Raw genomic sequence first — 23,259 nt, forward strand, 5'->3', positions numbered from 1 at the left:
CTCCTGAAGGTCGAGAGAGACCATCCAGTCGCCTTCCATAAATGCTGTCAAGACAGCCTGGTAGACTTCATCGTGAAGTTTGTCTTGACAATGAACACATTGAGCGCACTTGCCTCTTACGTACTCCTGCAGTGAACATGGCTGCCAAATCATGGAGCCATCCCTGAGGGACTAGTTCCTGCAGAGAACGTGGCTGTCAGATCATTGGAGCCATCCCTGAAAGCCTTGTTTATGCATGACATAATTGTACAGCAAAACTTCAAAGGCTCGAAAACAGCTGTGAAGTTGACCTGTAAAATCTTGGAGTGTCTCATGGCCAGGCGCCAGGGAGAGTCTATGAGGTTTGAGAAGTCTATCTGGGCAGAGGCAGGAACTCCCAAGCCGAGAACTTCTCTCGTGTCATATCAGACTCTCGCTCTATAAGCCAGTTTAAAAGAAGGGAAAGCAAAGGCTGTATCCCCCAAACTCCTCCTGGTGATAAACCAGTCGCCTAGCAAACGTAAAGCTCTCTAGGAGAGCGAGAGAGCACTAGCTTATAAAACAACGGCTTCGAAGTAGCTAGGCCTAGTGTAAGCTCTGACGTTTAGGCGAACGAGGAGCAGCAGTTACAAAAAGATCCGGACAAAGATCCTTAAAAATCAGCATGATTTATTTAAAGTCCATAGAGGGCTAAGCAGCTTTAGGCTCCTCTCCGTCTGACAGAGTGCTCAAGGGAATATCAGTAGGAGGGGGAACAGCAACTTCCTCATCTGAAGGAACCTTGTCCGATAATAGCTGAGTCTCAAGCAAGGGAGAGACCTACCGTGGTGGCAATGCTTTACAAGCAGAGTCCACACGCACTGGTGCATTAGTAGCGGACCAGGACGCAACGTCATGTAACTGCTTGACAGTCTGTGAACTGTCAACAACAACAGGTGCGAGAGACCAGGACGCAACGTCATGTAACTGCTTGACAGTCTGTGAACTGTCAACAACAACAGGTGCGTGAGGACGCACAGCGTCCACTCGAGACTGCTTTGACCGCCTAGACTGAGCAGTCAAAACAACTCTAGAATGCGGAGGTTGACGCTCAGCGTCAAAACAAGTCAACTCCGATTGTTAGCGAACGTCCTGAACGTCAACAGGAGCATCAGCAAGTGGCCTAACGTCCAAATGTGGCTGAAAAACCACACGAGACCGCATCGAGTGTGGTTCTAAACAACCTGACTGACGTGACTTAGCTACGCCAACGTCAACAGGACGCACAAAGGAACGTTAGGGTGGCTGAAAGCCAGGATCTCGATGAGATAAACGGCTAGGCTCAACGGACTTATCGGCAGAATAGTCTTCCATAAGGGAGGCAAGCTTATTCTGCATGTCTTGCCGTACAACCCATTTAGGATCAACGGAAATGGTTGCGGTAAGAGACGAGGGTAACGTCTGTGACCGCAAAACCTTGCCAACAAAAAAGACTCTCGGAGTCTGTGTTACGCTTTTGTTAGGCGGCGAGCAGTCTTCCGATGACTGCATAGGGTCAGAGCTGTCCTAATGGCTACAACCAGGACGCTGGACCTGTCCTGAAAGGACTGACTTTCGCTTAAGGGCCTCGAAACCTTGTTTCAGGTTTCTTATGCGAAAAGCCTTCGGATGACGAGGAGAAAATCGTCTCTCTCGCCTTATGGTAGGGGTGATCTTGGTAAGATACACCCGATACCATAGAGGGAACGTCTGTTCGCTGATCAAAGCCTCTCGAACCCATAAGTCGTACGACATTACTTCTCCCCTGGGCTTGGGAGCTTGCAAGAGGTCCCGGACTAGGCGAACGACAGGCACGAACAGACGAACCCTCGGTCGCAACACTGATAACACTTTGCGCAATATCACTTTATCACTACGATTTTCTGTTTTGCACTTATTTCACTGAAATCGAAACTTTTACTGATTTCTACCTGAAGCACGCAATTCTACCCTCATCAAAAGATAGTAATTGCGAAATCAGTCGTATAATGCAAGCACATTAATAACAGCAAAAAACAGTAAACCTATTTTAAGATAAAAAATTCAGTGGCTGGGGAAGAGACTAAACACTAGTTCATTCAAAACTACGTTTTCAATCTCTCACCGTACATTGCCTGGGGACGAGAATAAAAAAAAAAAAAAACTAAAAACGTTTTATCCTTTCTCCCCGTACAGAGACTAGGGACGAGAGTAACTCGAGAACAACGTTACTCGCTTGAACGGAACGTTTTCTCTCCTCTCTCTCCCTCCGTCTCTATCTCTCTCTCTCTCTCTCTCTCTCTCTCTCTCTCTCTCTCTCTCTTGATTTCGCACCTAAGAGAAGAGCCCAATTACGTTTCGTCAAAAAACATGTTATTTGACCAAAGGAAAAAACTGAAAGGTTTTTCAATTAAAAAGTTCCTTTAAAATAGAATTTAAAACATTTAAGCTTTGAAAGAAGAATGAACAAAACGTCAGAATCGATTTACTCTTTCTGCAAAGTGAAACCGTGATACTCTCTCTCTCTATCGTAACGATAGAGCGCAAACTGCGTAGCATAAATAAACTAAACGTTAGTTCATCCTTGAAACAGTACGAAGACTATTCAAAGAAAATCTTTCATAAAATATCTATTAAAAAATATTCATTTAAAAAGTTTTAAATCATTAGCTCTTTAAAAGCTATTTACGATTGAAAGGGCTCAACGTTGTTTAACTTCGGTTTCCAAGTTAGGACCGCCTACTCTCAGGAAAGGTCGCATATAAACAAATCATTAAAATTTATTTTTATGTTTATTATAAATGGAAAGTTAATCGAAGAGGCCTAATAAAGGCGGTGAGATATAAAATATATATAGAGGAAAATCTATAATTAATTTATAACGTGATAAGATAATTGCTAAAAGCCTAAACACACTTCCGTCTAAGGGAAGGGTCGGCCATTTAAAAGTCAAAGAAAGTCCATACTCTCTTTGTCATCAAAAATTAAATCTATCCAAAAACGAGTTCAAGATTTAAGATGAAGATAAAACACCTGCACTGCGAAAGCTCAAACCAAAATGAAGTACTTCACCAAATATGTTGAGAAAACTCCAGGTTCTACAGCGAGTATTGATACGTCTTGTCGTCAACGTCGACAGAGAAGAATTGAAGGTTTTGTTTACATACAAGAGTGGTATCTGGCCGACAGTTGGCGCTGGTGGGCACACCCGCAACCTTCATAGCGATCGCTCGCGAGTTTTTTAGTATGTTTTCTGTCGAGCCGCAGAGTTGCAGCTATTATATATTCACCGGCTAAGTTAAATATTTAAAAACAATGCCAGGTGACAAAAGTACAGGGATAAATCTTTGGAGGAATAAAAACAATACAGAAAAATCAAATTGCCACTCCCAACACTGTAAACAATACATAGTAGAGTTTTGAACTGTAAGGGTCTCTCATTACTGTATTGGATTTTGATAAGAGAAAAGATATCACTTGCCACTGGGCAAAAGAACAATAACCTCGAGAACCCGACTGATATTACCATGAATGGGTGCAGTCTTATGGTGAATGAAAGAGACAAGAGTGGGCCCTATCCAGTAACAAATACTACCCTAGACCCTGTTCACTTCAATGCATACATCATTTGTTACAAGTATACATTTTTTTGCATATCTGTACATTACTTACCATTGTATGGATACTACTGTAATTTGTGATATTGATTGAATACCTTTTTTTTTTACTTTTGCAGATAAATTTGGATCCTATATCTCCAATGACCAATGACATTTAGGATTCTCGTGCAAACATCCATCAATCTACGTCTCTGTGCAATAGCCTGTGCCTCTCGTCATTGTCAACATTACCGTATCTTGTGTATCCACCATGATTATGTAATGGTTACTCAAATATATAAATCTATATATACTGTAAACAGCAGTAGGGGATGCAGTATGAAGCTTCATCTGTGGTGGATAATGTGGGAGGGTGGGCTGTGGCACCCTAGCAGTACCAGCTGAACTCGGTTGAGTCCCTTGTTAGGCTGGAGGAACGTAGAGAGTAGAGGTCCCCTTTTTTGTTTTGTTTCATTTGTTGATGTCGGCTACCCCCCAAAATTGGGGGAAGTGCCTTGGTATATGTATGTATGTATGTATATATATATATACACATATATGTGTGTGAGTGTGTATATGTACACATAGTATATACAGTACACCTTTCAAAGATAAAACACCTTTGTAGTATCACATCTGACTACATGCATAGAAATACAGTACTGTATACAGAATCATATATAATTATTTAAAAATACCCCCCCCCACAAAAAAAAATGTGATCCAATAAACAAACTATACAGAAGATTCTACAAAAATTACCTGAATTGAAAAGTCAGTTTTGCAATGAAATCACACGATAAGAAAACTTAATTATAAAGAACTTGTCATTTTATAACAGTAAAAGTATTATTGAGAGGAATAATTTGGTAAACCAACAAAATAGACAGTGTCTTTTATGTAACTCCTCATCATCATAAACATTTTAATGTAACCTTTCCCTTTATGGGGTTAGACATAAAATGAGTTCACACCTATATATCTTTCAGAACTCCTATTAGGTCTAAATCTTCATCCATCTACTTGGGTTTTCCTACAGCCTTTATTCCGCTAATTCCATATCCACTGCCTTTCTGGCCAATTGCTCTTTCTTCTTTATTGTTACTTTACAGACATCTCATTCTTTGAGATTTCAAGCTGCCTGAAAATTTGATTTTAAAAGCAATTTCAGTGACACTTTACACAAAATGGTGAAGATGCTGGGCAGGATTAATTTCCTTGAGAGCAATAGATTTTAAATTTAAGCACTAGCCAAATCCTGCCTATACCAGTCAAATCCCTACTCATGAGAAAGTAGTCTTGTCTACAGTAACTACTGGCTTCTCTACATAACACTACTCTACCAATTAAATACAGTTTTCCTACCATATCGTGGGCTACAATATCAACATTATAATTTAACCTTTTCAATATTGCTTCTGCTTTTCCTTGTCAGTGCCCATGTTCCCAGTTCACAGAGAAGTGGCCTAGTATACTTAAGGTAAGACTAAGTTTACTCTACTGAATGTAGTTTAAATATACTTCTCCATTTTATCTAAGCAGCAGCTACAATCTTAATTGACGTCCTCTTTACCCACTGCTTCACAACCAAATGTGTCAACAAGGTAAGGAAAAATCTTTACCTCTGGTAAGACCTTCCCAGCTATCCCAAAAGGCTTCTTGACTACCTTTCCTCAACCCTTTTCTATTAAAATACATTTTAATCACATAATATCACTTACTGCAGAACACCTTTAGTGGCACTGATTTTTACATTTAGTGCACAGTAAAAAGTTCATAACCCTATATTTTTTCTAGCAACAGCTACATAGCTACTTCTATGACTATACTTTTCCTTCTCTTTTCTTCTGGCCATATAAGCTTTATTTCCTTACACTTTTTGCATCCTCTCCTCTATATTCAACTCTACTACCTTTAAAAATTTTCACAACCTCTACTTCTGATTACCATTCATACTAACGCATCGAGTATCCCCTGTACTTTCTGCTTTCATAACATCCACCTACAGTAATTGCTAGTCTCTGTATTATATTGAATTCTTAGTTCAGATCCACAAATATGTGATACAATCTTTTTCTCTTTACATTGAATTCCAATACTGTAGTTACTTCATTACAGTCAGTTACCTTTAAGAAGCCAAAGGGCAATTACTGATTTTAAATAAATTTTTCTGTGCTTTTTCCAGTAGGGATTCGCAGAGCAGGACAGAGTAAACTTATTTCTCTTTCATTCCATCTTACATTGTTACAGGTAGTGTAATTTTTCTCTCCTTGACCTATTCATATTTCTTCCTTTATAAGATTTTCATATAAGGTATTCTAGGTACCTCATCAACGATCAACAGTCCAACGTTTATCCATCTATTTGAATGAATATTCTATTTATATACGACTACAATATAGTAATAGAAGATATATTTACTTTAAACGTAATTCAATTACTCTACATTATATTGGACACACATTCCTATCAAATTATGCCAAGATATTAATACAAACATTTCCATGAAATTCACAGCCATACAGAAAAGTCAATTCAAAACATAGAAAAATATACAGAAGTATTCTGAAACTGAATTGACGACATAAAAGCAACTTAGCACCTACATTAAATTGGGGTTCTAAGCATCACAGTTTTTCAATTACTTCATCTGTGGTGGACAACGGGGGAGAATGGGCTGTGGCACCCCTAGCAGTACCAGCCAAACTCAGTTGAGTCCCTTCTCAGGCTGGGAGGAACGTAGAGAGGAGAGGCCCCCTTTTCTGTTTCATTTGTTTGATGTCGGCTAACCCCCAAAATTGGGGGAAGTGCTGATAGGCTATGTGCTACTTTTTTTTAAATTTGATAACTTCTAGTACCACATTTAGTTGTCTAATAGTTGGCAGAGATGGTGTGTAAAAACACAAGAAAATAGATGGAATTTAAAAGCTCAACGTGGTTTTGACACATGATGTAATAAGACTGAGAACAGTTGGTAAGGAAAGCAACTATATAGCAGACTAGAGAACTGCAGGAAAAGCCATGAAATGATGGAATAAGAATAGATAAAGATTTAGACCTAACGACAGTATAAGTAGAATGGATAAAGAATAGAAAGTAGAGAGGAATGGACTAATTCCATAATGAAAAAAAATTTGTGATGAATACGATAACAAGTAAGATTTTATATTTTTTCTATTTCTTTCTTCTTTATTTGTTTTTCTCCTTCATTAATGTGACACTATATTCTGCGATAAGATGCTGAGCAAGCTCATGGCGTTTTAATCTGTTTCATAAAACTTGGTCGTTATAAATAATGATGATGATAATATTAATAATAATAATCATAATAGTATGTACCAGTACCAGCCGAACTCGGTTGAGTCCCTTGTCAGGCTGGGAGGAACGTAGAGAGGAGAGGTCCCCCTTTTCTGTTTCATTTGCTTGATGTTGGCTACCCACCAAAATTGGGGGAAGTGCCTTGGTATATGTATGTATGTATAATAGTATGAGAACAATAATAATAATGAATTATTGGAGGTTTAACATATTGTTGAAAAAGCACTTTAAAAACTTCAAAGTTAAAACCCTTTGTAACAAAATTATTCAGTGTATGAAATATTAGGGATTCTAAATGTGAAACACTAACATAATCATTATTGGAAACTTGAACATTAACTATCTTGAATTCAAACTTCACTAACAAATAAACCTAAAACACAATCAACCGCTTGACCATCCTTTAAAGAAGTTATTGAACAGTAAATTTAAACTTTTTTTATTTGAACAAGTCCTAATAAACCCTAGGATGCTAGAAAAATAGATAAATGTTCCTACATGAAACATTCATTTTAACAATTACCTTTACTCCGTATAAACAAATCATTGTGCTGATCAAATTTCCTCCACTACAAAAACCTTCTCATATTGTTATCCAGATATGACGCAGAATCTCACAAAAGGTCATAGAAATAGTCAAGCCCTTGACCAATTTCCCACAGGGATATACCTGTGCCAAGTTCTTTCGCCAACTGTACTCTCACATCAATCGAATGAAGTGTTGGGTAGAAAACTATGTGACGACCCGTTTTCGTTCTGAAAGGAGAAATAATTAATCTATGGACTTAAATCTCATCAGCACGTAGAAATTGGTACACTAAGCTATTCAATACTTATTTATTGCCTACTTAAGCGTAAACTTAACCCACTGTCTAGTAAAAAGTTTAGTTCTATGTGTATCTAGTATATCCTTGTAGGTTTTCCATCTTGCCCTTTTGCACATGTCACTCTTTATGTAACATTGAAGAAATAGTTTCTATCCTTCAATTATTCAAGGACGAGGGTCTGTTTTGCGTAGGAACAATTATGTGTTACGAATGTGCACTTAAAGATAATAGTAATTTCAGCTCAATTTAAAAAGTACTGTAGAATTATAGTAACAAGTACTGTAGCATTAGAGAAGAAAAATATCTATGAAATTATGAAAGTTATATAATTTGACAAAATTATTAATGACATACTTACTTGTACTCTAAATAATGTTCTTGAGATTCTGGATCAAAAGAAAACTTTGGTTTGTAAGTTGACAAAATTTCAACATATTGGTGACCAAGTACGTGGCTTCCACCAGTTACAGTGTAGTCCAATCCATACAAATTCAGGCCCAGAAGAATCTATAACAAAAAATTCTTTGTTAATTCAGTCATATGAAATACCACGTTGGGAGACATACTATGGAGATGGAGGTTCAGGGAAGAAGAAGAAGAGGGAGACCAAGAAAGAGATGGAGGGACTATGTGAGAGGAGACTTACAGGAGAAGGGGATTGATGAGGCAGAAGCGCATAATAGAAAAAGATGGAAACGGCTCATCCGCAACGGCGACCCCATATAAAAATGGGAACCAGTTGGGAAGAAGAAGATGAAATACAGTATACAAAACTCTTGTTCCTCTTAACCCTGGATAGGTACGGTGGGTCGTTTGCGACCCCGAGCGTCAAAAAAAAACAGGTTTTTCTCACATGACTCACCCCTGTGACTGAATTTGTGGGTGATCGACCTGCAGGAGGTGTCTCCCCTACACGCTCTAGTAGTGTCCAGATGTGCATTGCTGTAGCTGTACTCCTTCCCCGATTTCTGAGACGCGTCGGGGTCGTTCGCGTCCGAGTTTACCCTTCTGAGGTAGTTTGCATAATTATCAAAGTTATTACGTATTATGAAATTGTCGTAGAATGGTGCAACTTGTATAGGTTATCAGTTGTGGAAAGTCTTGGTGGATTGTTTGGCTACCATGTGCATGTTTTTTTTTTTAGTTAAAATGTCGTTCATCACCACGAGGACCATTTTACCGCGAGTGCCCCTTTTTCATTTTTTTTCATTTTTTTGCCAAGTCATTTTTCCGTAAGATATTGCCAAATAGTGTCGTAAAACTTTTGCTTGTTTAGTGTTGGAAAGTGTGTCTAGATGATCTGGCTACCCATGCATGACTTTGTTTTTGTCAGATACGACGTAGTTATTGGTATATTGGGTATTTAACTGCGGTTACCAATTTCTGTTTTTTTTCAATATTTGTAAAAATTACTACGTAGTAAGGAATTGCCGTATATTATTCATTTTTTTTTCATGTTTATGTGTTAGAAAGTGTGCCTTGATGGTTGGGCTAACACGTGCATGTCTTTTTTTTTATCTGAGATGTCGTATATTAGAATGTCGGGCATTTTACCGCGAGTGTCCCTTTTTAATTTTTTTTAATTTTTTTGCCAAGTCATTTTTACGTAAGATATTGCGAAATATTGTCGTAAAACTTTTGCTTTTTTAATGTTGGAAAGTGTGTCTAGATGATCTGGCTACCCATGCGTGATTTTGTTTTTGTCAGATACGACGTAGTTATTGGTATATTGGGTATTTAACTGCGGTTGCCAATTTCTGTTTTTTTTCAATATTTGTAAAAATTTACTACGTAGTAAGGAATTGCCGTATATTATTGATTTTTTTTTCATGTTTATGTGTTAGAAAGTGTGCCTTGATGGTTGGGCTAACACGTGCATGTCTTTTTTTTTTATCTGAGATGCCGTATATTAGAATGTTGGGCATTTTTCCGCGAGTCCCCCTTTTTATTTGTTTTGCATTTTTTTGCTTAGTCATGTTACCGTAAGGAATTGGCAAGTAGTGTCGCAAAACTTATATTTTTATAGTGTTGGAAAGTGTTTCTAGATGATCTGGCTACCCATGCCTATTTTTTTTTAGCCAGATATGGCGTATATATAAGTATGTGTTCGATTTTCCTGTGATTGCCATTTTTTCGTTTTTTCCCATTTCTTTCAAAATTACTACGTACTAAGGAACTATCACAGAGTAATATTTCATTTATATGTTTATTTGTCGGAAAATATGCCTTGATGGTTTGCCTAGCACGTGGCTGAATTTTTTTTTTTCTGAAATGCCGTATATTAGAATGGCCATTTTTCCACGAGTGCCCATTTTTATTTGTTTTGCATTTTTTTGCTTAGTCATGTTACCGTAAGGAATTGGCAAGTAGTGTCGCAAAACTTATATTTTTATAGTGTTGGAAAGTGTTTCTAGATGATCTGGCTACCCATGCCTATCTTTTTTTTAGCCAGATATGGCGTATATATAGGTATGTGTTCGATTTTCCGGTGATTGCCATTTTTTCGTTTTTTCCCAATTCTTTCAAAATTACTACGTACTAAGGAACTATCACAGAGTAATGATTCCTCTAGATGTTTATTTGTCGGAAAATTTTGTTTACTTTTTTTTTTATTTAATATCATCAAATTTTTTTAGCTAAAATATTGTTTTACATTTTTTTTTTTTCGATTTTATTTCCCTTCAAAAAAATTTTTTTGGGTCAGAATTTTAATTTTATAGTCGTAAAATAATCGACAATTATCCAGCAACCCACCATACAATTTTTATGCATATCCAATAATAATTAGATTAGTAAATAACACCTTGAAATTGACATACCCTTCCTACATTTCAAGTGGCAGATTAGGGAGTCTGAGTCAGTGTGGTTGGCGGCCATTTTGTGGACATATCCGAAGCGTAAGCTGCCCTATCTATATATATTCTTGTTCCCTATAGAATTTGTGATATTTTGGTAAATTTTACCTGCATAAATATCATATTATATATTAAATATATGTATTTTTTTACGAAATTTCCAAGTACTCAAAAAATTACCTTTAGATATGGCCCCTGATATAAATGTAATTTACAAAATAATGAAGATTTTTTTACATATTTCTATTTTAGGATAACATATGTTTATTCCCTAAAAAAATTAGCCACTTCCTATTTCATTTGGGTACCCAAAAAAATTCATGAAATTTGGACAATTTTTTTTGGCCAAAAAAAGTTACCCTTTTTTTCTCATTTCAGATCTTCACCTCCATGGGTCTGACTTCATCCAAAATACATCAAGATGTGTCCTAAACATTCAAGAATCAATTCCTAAAAGGATTTGTGTATATATGTATAAACTTTTTTTTTATGAATATTTATGTCAGGTCTTTTTTTTTTTCTACTTAATTTTTTAAAATATTTATAATAAATAGTTTTTCTGCAGATGAGTAGTATTTATCTTTACAGTTGTTTTAAGCATTCATTGAAGTTTTTTTTGGCAAAAGAAAAAAGGAGGTTACTGCAAAAACTGATTTTTCAAGAATTTTTTTTGGCGTCGGGGTCGTTCGCGTCCGAGTATACCCTTAAAGGGGTGTCCGAGGACCGTACCTATCCAGGGTTAATAAACCTTACACAAATGATTTACATTTTTAATTTTCTTAACAGAGCTAAATATCATTGTACAGAAAACAGCAAGTTCTGGAGATTTATCAACAATGGAAAAAAGTTAATATATTAAAAACAAACTAGCAATCAAACACACAGCTACTATGTGAAACATAACTGACGAAGTACTTGAAAACTTCATACTCTAAAATAGATATGTTTTAAACAGCACAACACCCCACAGATATAAAGTTTCTTAAGAAAAAAAAAAAAAGAAAAAAATATGTTATTTTTATTAATAAAATAAATTTTTGAATATACTTACCCGATAATCATGTAGCTGTCAACTCCGTTGCCCGACAGAATTCTATGGAGGGATACGCCAGCTATCACAATACTAGAAGGGGGTGTACTTACCAGCGCCACCTGTGGCCAGGTACTCAATCATTTGTCGTTGACACCTCCTCAATTATTCCTCGGTCCACTGGTTCTCTCTGGGGAGGAAAGGGAGGGTCGATTAAATCATGATTATCGGGTAAGTATATTCAAAAATTTATTTTATTAATAAAAATAACATTTTTCAATATTAAACTTACCCGATAATCATGTAGCTGATTCACACCCAGGGAGGTGGGTGAAAACCAGTGTACATGATTAAAGGATAGCTAAGTATCCCAAATTTCATATAACAGTTATCTCAAATAACAATGAAATAATAAGTACCTGGTAAGGAAGTCGAATAGAACCGTTACTCTGCCTTTTATTTAAAGTTCGTCTTCCTTACTGAGCGCAGCGTTCCTCTTGGAGGCTGAATCAACCCAAAGGTGCCAAAGTACAAGGGGTTGCAACCCTACTAAAGGACCTCTACCAAACCTTTAACCCAGGCGCTTCTCAAGAATGAATAGACCACCCGCCAAATCCAAGGATGCGGAAGGCTTCTTAGCCTACCGTAACAACCATAAAAACAACAATAAAAGTATTCAAGAGAAAGGTTAAAAAGGTTATGGGATTAAGGGAATGTAGTGGCTGAGCCCTCACCTACTACTGCACTCGCTGCTACGAATGGTCCCAGGGTGTAGCAGTTCTCGTAAAGAGACTGGACATCTTTCAGATAAAATGATGCAAACACTGACTTGCTCCTCCAATAGGTTGCATCCATAATGCTCTGCAGAGAACGGTTTTTATTAAAGGCCAACGAAGTAGCTACAGCTCTTACTTCGTGGGTCCTTACCTTCAGCAATGCAAGGTCTTCCTCCTTTAAGTGAGAATGTGCTTCTCTGATCAGAAGCCTTATATAGTACGAAAGCCCATTCTTGGACATGGGTCTCGAGGGTTTCTTGATGGCACACCATAAGGCTTCTGACTGTCCTCGAATAGGTTTAGACCTCTTCAGATAATATTTGAGAGCTCTGACAGGGCAAAGAACTCTCTCTAGTTCGTTACCTACCATGTTGGAGAGGCTAGGTATTTCGAACGATCTAGGCCAAGGACGTGAAGGAAGCTCGTTCTTTGCTAGGAATCCAAGCTGAAAAGAACATGTAGCTGATTCGGTTGTGAAACCAATGTTCTTGCTGAAGGCATGAACCTCACTGACTCTCTTAGCTGTTGCAAGGCAAACGAGAAAAGCAGTCTTGAGGGTAAGATCCTTGAAGGAAGCTGACTGGAGAGGTTCGAACCTAGATGTCATAAGGAACCTTAAGACTACGTCTAGATTCCAGCCTGGAGTGGAAAGACGACGTTCTTTAGACGTCTCAAAAGACTTGAGAATGTCTTGAAGGTCCTTGTTGGAAGACAGGTCCAAACCCCTGTGGCGGAGGACTGAGGCCAACATGCTCCTATACCCTTTAATCGTAGATGTTGAAAGGGATCTCTCATTCCTAAGATGAAGAAGGAAGTCAGCTATTTGGATCACAGAGGTATTGGTAGAGGATATTGAATTGGCTCTACACCAGCTTCGGAAGACCTCCCACTTAGACTGGTAGACTCTACGAGTGGAAATTCTTCTAGCTCTGGCAATCGCACTGGCTGCCTCCTTCGAAAAGCCTCTAGCTCTAGCGAATCTTTCGACAGTCTGAAGGCAGTCAGTCGAAGAGCGTGGAGGTTTGGGTGCAACCTGTCTACGTGTGGTTGACGTAGAAGGTCCACTCTTAGAGGTAGAGTCCTGGGGAAGTCGACTAGCCATTGACGTACCTCTGTGTACCATTCTCTTGCAGGCCAAAGGGGAGCAACCAGCGTCAGCCGTGTCCCTTCGTGCGAGACGAATTTCTGCAGAACTTTGTTTATAATCTTGAACGGAGGGAATGCGTACAGGTCGAGATGGGACCAGTTCAGAAGAAAAGCATCTACATGAACCGCTGCAGGGTCTGGAACAGGGGAACAATAAAGCGGAAGTCTCTTGGTGATGGAGGTGGCAAACAGATCTATGGTAGGTTGACCCCACAAGGTCCAAAGTCTGTTGCACACACTCTTGTGGAGGGTCCATTCCGTGGAAATGACCTGATTCCTTCTGCTGAGGCGATCCGCTGAAACATTCATATCGCCCTGGATGAACCTCGTGACCAGTGTGAGGTTTAGACCTCTTGACCAAATGAGGAGGTCCCTTGCGATCTCGTAAAGGCTCCTCGAATGGGTCCCTCCTTGCTTGGAGATGTAAGCCAAGGCTGTGGTGTTGTCTGAATTCACCTCCACCACTTTGCCTAGCAGGAGGGACTTGAAGTTCAACAGGGCAAGATGAACTGCTAACAGTTCCTTGCAGTTGATGTGGAGTAATCCTTGTTCCTTGTTCCATACTCCTGAGCATTCCCGTCCGTCCAAGGTCGCACCCCAGCCCGAGTCCGATGCATCCGAGAAGAGATGAAGATGGGGGGTCTGGATGGCCAATGATAGACCCTCCTTGAGAAGAAGATTGTGCTTCCACCACCGGAGAGTGGTCTTCATCTCTTGGTTGATAGGGATAGAGACTGCTTCTAGAGTCGAGCCCTTGTCCCAATGAGCTGCAAGATGGAATTGAAGAGGGCGGAGGTGGAGTCTCCCTAGCTCGACAAACAGGGCCAGAGATGAGAGGGTCCCTGTGAGACTCATCCACTGTCTCACTGAGCAATTGCTCCTCTTCAGCATGCTCATGATGCACTCTAGGGCTTGGTTTATCCTGGGGGCCGATGGAAAAGCCCGAAAATCCCGACTCTGAATCTCCATTCCCAGGTACACAATGGATTGGGAGGGAATGAGTTGAGATTTCTCTATATTGACTAATAGACCTAGGTCTCTGATTAGATCTAAAGTCCAAGAGAGGTTCTCCAGACAACGACGACTCGTGGAGGCTCTCAACAGCCAGTCGTCTAGGTAGAGGGAGGCTCTGATGTTCGATAAGTGCAGGAATTTCGCTACATTCCTCATCAGATGAGTAAAGACCATAGGAGCTGTGCTTAGGCCAAAACACAGGGCTTGGAACTGATAGACAACCTTTCCGAAAACGAATCTCAGGAAAGGTTGGGAGTCTGGATGAATGGGAACGTGAAAGTATGCATCTTTCAAGTCCAACGAGACCATCCAGTCCTCCTGTCTGACCGCTGCTAAGACCGACTTGGTCGTCTCCATTGTGAACGTCTGCTTGGTGACATACTCGTTGAGAGAGCTGACGTCCAGCACCGGTCTCCAACCTCCTGTCTTTTTGGCCACAAGAAAGAGACGGTTGTAGAAGCCCGGGGATTGATGGTCCCGGACTATAACCACTGCCTTCTTCTGCACAAGTAGCGACACCTCCTGTTGCAATGCTAGCCTCTTGTCCTCTTCTTTGTAGTTGGGAGAGAGGTTGATGGGCGATGTGGTCAGAGGCGGTTTGAGGCAGAATGGAATCCTGTAACCGTACCTCAGCCAACTGACAGACTGTGCGTCTGCACCTCTCTTCTCCCAGGCTTGCCAGAAGATCTTGAGTCTGGCTCCTACTGTTGTCTGGAGAATCTGAGAGTCAGTGCTTTCCCTTAGATGTCCTGGGTCCTTTCCTAGACTTGCCCCTGTGAGAGTCTGGACGGGAGCTTCCTCGGCTGGGGGCTCTACCACGAAAGGGCGGTATGAACCTAGTGGCCGGGGTATCAGCCACTGGGGAGCGATAAGTCTTGGGGACAGAGGTGGTAACCTTAGACTTACGAGCCGAAGAGGCTACAAGATCGTGCGTGTCCTTCTGTATCAGGGCAGCCGACAAGTCCTTAACTAGCTCCTCGGGAAAGAGGAACTTTGAGAGTGGAGCAAAAAGGAGCTGTGACCGCTGGCACGGTGTAATGCTGGCTGAGAGGAAGGTACACAGTTGTTCCCTTTTCTTCAACACCCCTGATACAAATAACGACGCTAGCTCACCCGATCCATCCCTGATAGCCTTATCCATGCAGGACATAATTAGCATGGCAGAGTCTTTGTCCGCAGGAGATGTTTTCTTGCTGAGGGCTCCCAGGCACCAGTCGAGAAAGTTGAACATTTTGAAAGCTCTGAACAACCCTTTCAGAAGATGATCCAGGTCTGAGAAGGTCCAACAAACCTTCGAGCGTCTCATCGCAGTCCTCCTAGGCGAGTCCACCAGACTTGAGAAGTCAGCCTGGGCAGAGGCAGGAACTCCCAAGCCTGGTGCTTCCCCTGTGGCATACCAAACGCAACCTTTCGAAGCGAGCTTCGTTGGAGGGAACATGAAGGAAGTCTTGCCCAGGTGTTGTTTAGACTGAAGCCACTCCCCTAAGGTCCTTAAGGCCCTCTTGGAGGATCTAGCTAGGACAAGCTTAGTATAGCTCGACTTAGCTTGTTGTACGCCTAGCGAAAACTCAGATGGAGGAGAGCGGGGAACAGCAGAGACGAAGTGGTCAGGGTAAAGCTCCCTGAGTAGAGCCAAGACCTTTCTAAAATCAACAGACAATGGAGAAAGCTTAGACTCCTCCACGTCTGATGAGGGATCAAGATGTGCCTCCTCATCATCCGACACTTCATCAGCAGAAGGTAGCGAAGCAAAAGGACCAGAATGCTGAACCGCAGAGTCAGAACGGGTAGGAACAACAACAGAGGTTTCCTCAACTTGAGGGAAAACCTGAGGTTCAGACTGCATAGGCTGAACAACAGACGGAGCAGAAGGCAGGTGCATGGGTGAAGGAGGTTGACTCCTAGCAAGAGTTGCACCCAAGGCTTGCACAAGCTGAGCGGAGGACGGAGGCGGAGTAGTCCGTTCCTGTTCCTGAGAGATGAGTGGAGCATGAGAAGGTTGAGGCTGCGCAGAACAAGGTAAAGTTCTCGCAAGCTGAGGCTCCTGAGGCGCAAGTCCATGGTGTAGATGAGCTTGCCTAGATGAGGGTTGAACTCGGTGCAGCGCTGGTTGAGCAGACAGACTCACGGAGGGGAGAGGTTGTTGTACCCCAACCGAGAGTTGCACCACTGGTGGAGCAGCAAGGGGAGGAGGAGGAAGAGTGTAACTCTCCTGATCCCAAAGCAAGGGTTGCCTTAAAGAAGGCTGAGGCTGAACAACACTGTGAACAGCAAACTCCGAAAGTGGTTCAACATCGTACGCCTGGCAGATGGTGCTGCGACCAGGCGGAGCAGGTGCAGGCTGGGCGAGCACAGGCGGAGCAGGTGCAGGCTGGGCGAGCACAGGCGGAGCGAGAACAGGTGGAGGGAGTGTAGGCGGAGGAGGAGGTGCAACACTCTCAGCCCGACACTCACGCATCAAGTCCGAAAGCTGAGCTTGCATGGACTGAAGCAGGGTCCACTTGGGGTCGGCAGAAACGATAACAGACTGAACCTTACTCCTCTTGGGCGGAGTACAGTCGACCGATGACAGAGGCGAGTCGGAGCTGAGCCAATGACTACAACCTGGCTGAGCACTCGCTGACTGAACTCTACGTTTAAGCGGTCTCGAGACCTGAGACCAACGTTTCTTCCCTGCATGAAGATCAGCGGACGAGAAGACGGGCTCAATCGTCTGCAGGTGGGAGTGACGGTCTAAGGAAGACACGCCCGCAACCACCGAGGATAATTCTGTGCGCCTAACAAGGCCTGTCGAACCCTTAAGCCCTTCGACATTGCTTCTCCCCTGGGCATGGGAGCTTGCAAGAGGTCCCGGACTGGGAGGACGACTGGCTCGCACAGAAAAATCCTCACGCACCACACTGGCACCACTAGCACTTGGCACTGCACAGACACTAGCACTCGTCACAGCACTGGCACTATTTCCACCCACTGCACTCTTGACCTTCAGTTCTTTAACCTCGGCCATCAGAGACTTATGGTCACTTACCACTGATTCTACTTTATCTCCTAAAGCCTGAATAGCACGCAAAACAGTTGACATATCAGGCGGAGGGCACACAGTAGGTTCGGGGGTAGCCACTACAGGGGTAGAAAAAGGTAGGGGATCATGAGGTGAGGAAAACATAGAAGAGTGAGAAGAACTTCTCCTAACTCTAGTTCTCTCTAACTTGGATGAATATTTTAAAAGACGTACAAAATCCAATTCCGAAAGTCCGGCGCACTCCTCACACCGATTTTCTAATAGACAGGGCCTGTCCCTACAGTCAGAACAAGCGGTGTGAGGATCTACCGAGACCTTCGGAATACGCCTATTGCAAGACCTACATCGTCTATGGGAGGGAGCTTGCGAAACGTCAGACATCTTGTTTCAAAGAGTAAGTCAAAGGGTGATCCAAAAACAAGCAAAAATTCATTAACCGTTAATCAGTATTTATATAAAAGCTAACTAGCTAATATAAAAAGGATTCCAGTATGCGACAGCCGTTAATCTAAGAGAATACTTCACCAAATATCCATGAATAAACTCGAAGACCATGAGCGTATCCCAGAACGTCTAGCCGGAAGCACGACAGAGGAATAATTGAGGAGGTGTCAACGACAAATGATTGAGTACCTGGCCACAGGTGGCGCTGGTAAGTACACCCCCTTCTAGTATTGTGATAGCTGGCGTATCCCTCCATAGAATTCTGTCGGGCAACGGAGTTGACAGCTACATGATTATCGGGTAAGTTTAATATTGAAAAATATATACTGTATATATAACTAAGATCATACAATATGGAAAAAAAAAAACAATCCTAAGATCATACATCACTGACATAAAATAAGATCATATAAAATTAAAGTATAAAATTGAAATGGAATCATGGCAAAGTTGAAAGACATTGAAAAATAGATTATGTCCCAGATACAACCTTTTCTGTTTCCTTCCAGACCAAATACTGAACCTATAAGCAGCCTATATTAATGTCTTTGAAAACTTAAGAGACTAAATTTAACTGGAGGAAGATGGTCTTGTTACTGACTATATGGGTTGATGTGAATGTGGATGGATACAGACATAGTAGAAGTGCTAATGCACCCAACGGAGGACAGGATCCACAAGTCTTCACTGATGAAGAAGTTTTTCAAGATGTCGGACATACCTACCATACTGTGATAAATTCATATAGATCATCTCATACCTCTCAAGATGTTGGTCTTTGGCATATGTTTAAGGATTTGATCTATTCAAATGCAATTTCTCATGTGGATGGCAGTAGCCCACTCGGACAGTCACCCTACTGCAATTTCCGATAACATACAAAGAGTTCTCTTGCTTGAGGGTACACTCACAGGCACACTATTCTATCTTATTTCTCTTCCTCTTGTTTTGTTAAAGTTTTCATACTTTATAAACAAAACATTTATTTTAATGTTACTGTTTTTAAAATATTTATTTTTCTTTCTTTCCTTTCCTCACTCTGCTATTTCCCCTGTTGGAGCCCCTTGGCTTATAGCATCCTGCTTTTCCAACGAAGGTTGTAGCTTAGCAAGTAATAATAATAATAATAATAATATGTATCTTATTTGGGGGGGAAAGAGCCAAAACCTCAAGATAGGAGACCCCTCTAGCTTCACCAGAATTTCATTTGTTGAAATATTCCCAACGGAAGGGATGGAAATCTTATCTGTTGGATTAGATCATATTTATAAGTCTAAGCTAACCTCAATTCGTGTTACTATTACCTCTCTCATCAGTGTTCATTACAGTAAAAGGCAAATTAAAAACAGGGAAAATACCTAGGTAGAAGATTGTTTTGTGCTAACACACCAAAACAAGACAATTATTCAGTGAGAAGAGATTGTATATACCTTGGAATAATTGTTTGAAATATCATACCAATCAAAGTTAACAGCAAACACTTGATAAGTTCCGACTCAACTTAATAACTAATGGGCTTGTCCCCAAGCCCTTTATGGCTGAATGGGCACATGTATATAAAAAAGCTAATGATAACAATCTATTTCTCCAAATGGTGATTACAAGGTAAAATCATTACTTGACCAGTATCAAGTACCTGTAAGAGAATTAGTCCTATCCTGTGGACTGGCAACATTGTAGATTAATAGGGGAGGTTAAGTAAAAACATCATGTCCCAATTATTAATGCACAGCTGAAGAAGGTTTCTGTCTAAACTAAGATCTCTTGCCTAAAAGGCTCCTCAAAACATATGTTTCTAAATCCTACGGCAAACTTAGCATTATGAGGCAGCGAAAAAGCAAAGTATACAATACTGTATACAAAATCTTTATTACAAGATGTTATATCATCACTTAAAACCTTTACTATCAATTTTATCAAGATTAGAAATAAGCATTTCTGAAAATAATAATGGAATTATTTTCTGACATATAAAATGCCATTTGCCTGTCTAATAACATACCATAACTTCAATACATCAACTCTCAATGTTATGGACCAAAGGTCTTCTGTAGAAAAAAAATATAACCTGGACTTTGGGACTTCAACAGATTCTGCAATGTGATAAACATTACTCTATTGTGAAAATAGAATGGAACACATTCTTTATATCTTTATTTTTCCCAACCTGCACAGCACAATCTTAGCCCAAGAAGGTAGGGCTTTGTGAGAGAATTGTGATGAGTCTATTTCCCTTTTCAATTAATATTGTTAGGGTGTGGTCCGTTAGTAAATTTTTTTCAAGTTGAAGACAATCAGAAACTGTACTTTTACTTTTATTTCAAGACAGACAAAATCCCTTACCTTAGATCGATCTGAAGACGATTCACTGGGTGCCAGCTTTTCGACGCACTCTTGCATCCAAGAAAACGGGCTGTTTGGTCCTATAAAAAAGGAAATTGCTAAATATCCAATATTTTTTACCGTGAATGAAACTAAAATCCAAGTTTGTAGAGTACTTTACTATATAATTACTGCTGTTTGGTCCTATGAAAGAAGAAAATTGCTAAATACCTAATATTTTTCACCATGAATGAAACAAAAATCAAAGTTTGTAGAGTACTTTACAATATAATTACTGTAATAAAGTATAATAAAACCTAAAATACAATTAGTGTACTATTTGAAAACAATATACATGGGATGTTATTTGTGGTGTTAGGTAACTGCACGTAGGCAGTAGTTAATTGGCTAGGGGAGCTTGAATACATTGAACCATGAGCACCAATTATACAAGCATTTTTGCTCTTCGTGGGTGTCTCTGTTATCTATCATCAGTTAAGGCCGAGGCCCGACTGAGGTATTACAAATAAAGATGACAATAAGTTGAAATAATAAAGCGATTTTTACGAAGGAAGAATCTATTTCTGGGCGAGGGACCTGTGTCACTCCGTGAAAGGTATAAATACTGCTAAATATACCAGAGAAAAAAAAGTTGCATGGAATGCCAGGAATATACCCAGCTCGCTCACCCTTATAGAGTGTCGGTATAGTAACTAGGGCGTGTTAAAACCACTATCAGAGGTCCCTTACCAATTAAGTCTTCTCCTTCCTCAACATACCCCGTTACTACGAGGTGCCGTTCTACATCCGACTACTGCATGCTACTATGGCTACTGGCCCCCCCCCCTCCCCCCACCTCTACCACTACCCACTCTCTCTCATCATTCCTTACTTAGCACCGTGATAGTAAAAATTACCTGGACTTTGGAAGTTTGAGTAGTCGTACGTCATCAGAGAGAAGGCATCGACAGAATCAACTAGAGCTTTAAAATGTTCTCCATTAAAAGACCCTGGTATGTTTCTGAAAAAAAAATGGGAAAAGTTCATTCTGCACTACAACAGAAAAACAACTCTGTATGTCAACCATTAGAAGATAACTCACAGCAGAAACAAAATATAAATTAATTACTGTATATCTAAAAGAAAATATCACTGACTTAGAGTTTGGCTATAACTTTAAAATGTTATTTTCATTAGTAAAATAAATTTTTGAATATACTTACCCGATGATCATGTAGCTGTCAACTCCGTTGCCCGACAGAAATCTAAGGTCGGGATACGCCAGCGATCGCTATACAGGTGGGGGTGTACACAACAGCGCCATCTGTGAGTAGGTACTCAAGTACTTCTTGTCAACAAGAACTCAATTTTCTCCTCGGTCCACTGGTTCTCTATGGGGAGGAAGGGAGGGTTCTTAAATTCATGATCATCGGGTAAGTATATTCAAAAATTTATTTTACTAATGAAAATAACATTTTTCAATATTAATCTTACCCGATGATCATGTAGCTGATTCACGCCCAGGGTGGTGGGTGGAGACCAGCATACATGTTAACAAAAGAAGCTAAGTATCCCGTATTTCATTTTAGCAGTTATTCAAAATAACAAACATAAAATAAATAAGTAGATGTACCTGGTAAGGAAGTCGACTTGAACTATTACTCTGCCTTTTTTAAGTACGTCTTCCTTACTGAGCCTAGCGGTCCTCTTAGGATGCTGAACGACTCCTAGGTGCTGAAGTATAAAGGGCTGCAACCCATACTAAAGGACCTCATCACAACCTCTAACCTAGGCGCTTCTCAAGAAAGAATTTGACCACCCGCCAAATCAATCAGGATGCGGAAGGCTTCTTAGCCTTCCGTACAACCCAAAAAACAACAATAAAAAGTATTCAAGAGAAAGATTAAAAAGGTTATGGGATTATGGGAATGTAGTGGCTGAGCCCTCACCTACTACTGCACTCGCTGCTACGAATGGTCCCAGGGTGTAGCAGTTCTCGTAAAGAGACTGGACATCTTTGAGATAGAATGATGCGAACACTGACTTGCTTCTCCAATAGGTTGCATCCATAACACTCTGCAGAGAACGGTTCTGTTTGAAGGCCACTGAAGTAGCCACAGCTCTAACTTCATGTGTCCTTACCTTCAGCAAAGCAAGGTCTTCTTCCTTCAGATGAGAATGTGCCTCTCTAATCAGAAGCCTGATGTAGTAAGAAACTGCGTTCTTAGACATCGGTAGAGAAGGCTTCTTGATAGAACACCATAAAGCTTCTGATTGTCCTCATAATGGCTTTGACCATCTTAAATAGTACTTAAGAGCTCTTACTGGGCAAAGTACTCTCTCTAGTTCGTTCCCCACCAAGTTGGACAGGCTTGGGATCTCGAACGACTTAGGCCAAGGACGGGAAGGAAGCTCGTTTTTAGCCAAAAAACCGAGCTGCAAGGAACATGTAGCCATTTCAGATGTAAAACCTATGTTCCTGCTGAAGGCGTGGATCTCACTTACTCTTTTAGCTGTTGCTAAGCAAACGAGGAAAAGAGTTTTTAATGTGAGGTCCTTAAAAGAGGCTGATTGGAGCGGTTCAAATCTTGATGACATTAGGAACCTTAAAACCACGTCTAGGTTCCAGCCTGGTGTGGACAACCGACGTTCCTTTGAGGTCTCAAAAGACCTAAGGAGGTCCTGTAGATCTTTGTTGGTGGAAAGATCCAAGCCTCTGTGGCGGAAGACCGCTGCCAACATACTCCTGTAACCCTTGATCGTAGGAGCTGATAGGGATCTTACGTTCCTTAGATGTAACAGGAAGTCAGCAATCTGGGTTACAGTGGTACTGGTTGAGGAAACTGCATTCGCCTTGCACCAGCTTCGGAAGACTTCCCATTTAGACTGATAGACTCTGAGAGTGGATGTCCTCCTTGCTCTGGCAATCG

General features: G+C 40.7%; 1 protein-coding gene across 3 annotated transcripts in view; it reads right to left on the reverse strand.

The window, feature by feature from the left end:
- Positions 1-3,272: 3,272 nt before the first annotated feature.
- Positions 3,273-23,259, reverse strand: part of LOC137621443 (chitinase domain-containing protein 1) — a 57,178-nt gene continuing 37,191 nt past the window's right edge. For 2 of the 3 annotated variants that reach the window (XM_068351747.1, XM_068351748.1), the window contains 4 exons: positions 21,247-21,350; positions 20,351-20,430; positions 8,079-8,227; positions 3,273-7,649 (listed from right to left, as the gene is read on the reverse strand). In XM_068351747.1, the coding sequence (XP_068207848.1) occupies positions 7,508-7,649; positions 8,079-8,227; positions 20,351-20,430; positions 21,247-21,350 (475 nt within the window). In that variant the 3' untranslated portion in view covers positions 3,273-7,507. The remainder of the gene's footprint in view (positions 7,650-8,078; positions 8,228-20,350; positions 20,431-21,246; positions 21,351-23,259) is intronic. The other variant, XR_011040234.1, reaches the window with a different exon arrangement.

The sequence above is a fragment of the Palaemon carinicauda genome, chromosome 28, assembly GCF_036898095.1.
Source record: "Palaemon carinicauda isolate YSFRI2023 chromosome 28, ASM3689809v2, whole genome shotgun sequence".
Taxonomy (NCBI): domain Eukaryota; kingdom Metazoa; phylum Arthropoda; class Malacostraca; order Decapoda; family Palaemonidae; genus Palaemon; species Palaemon carinicauda.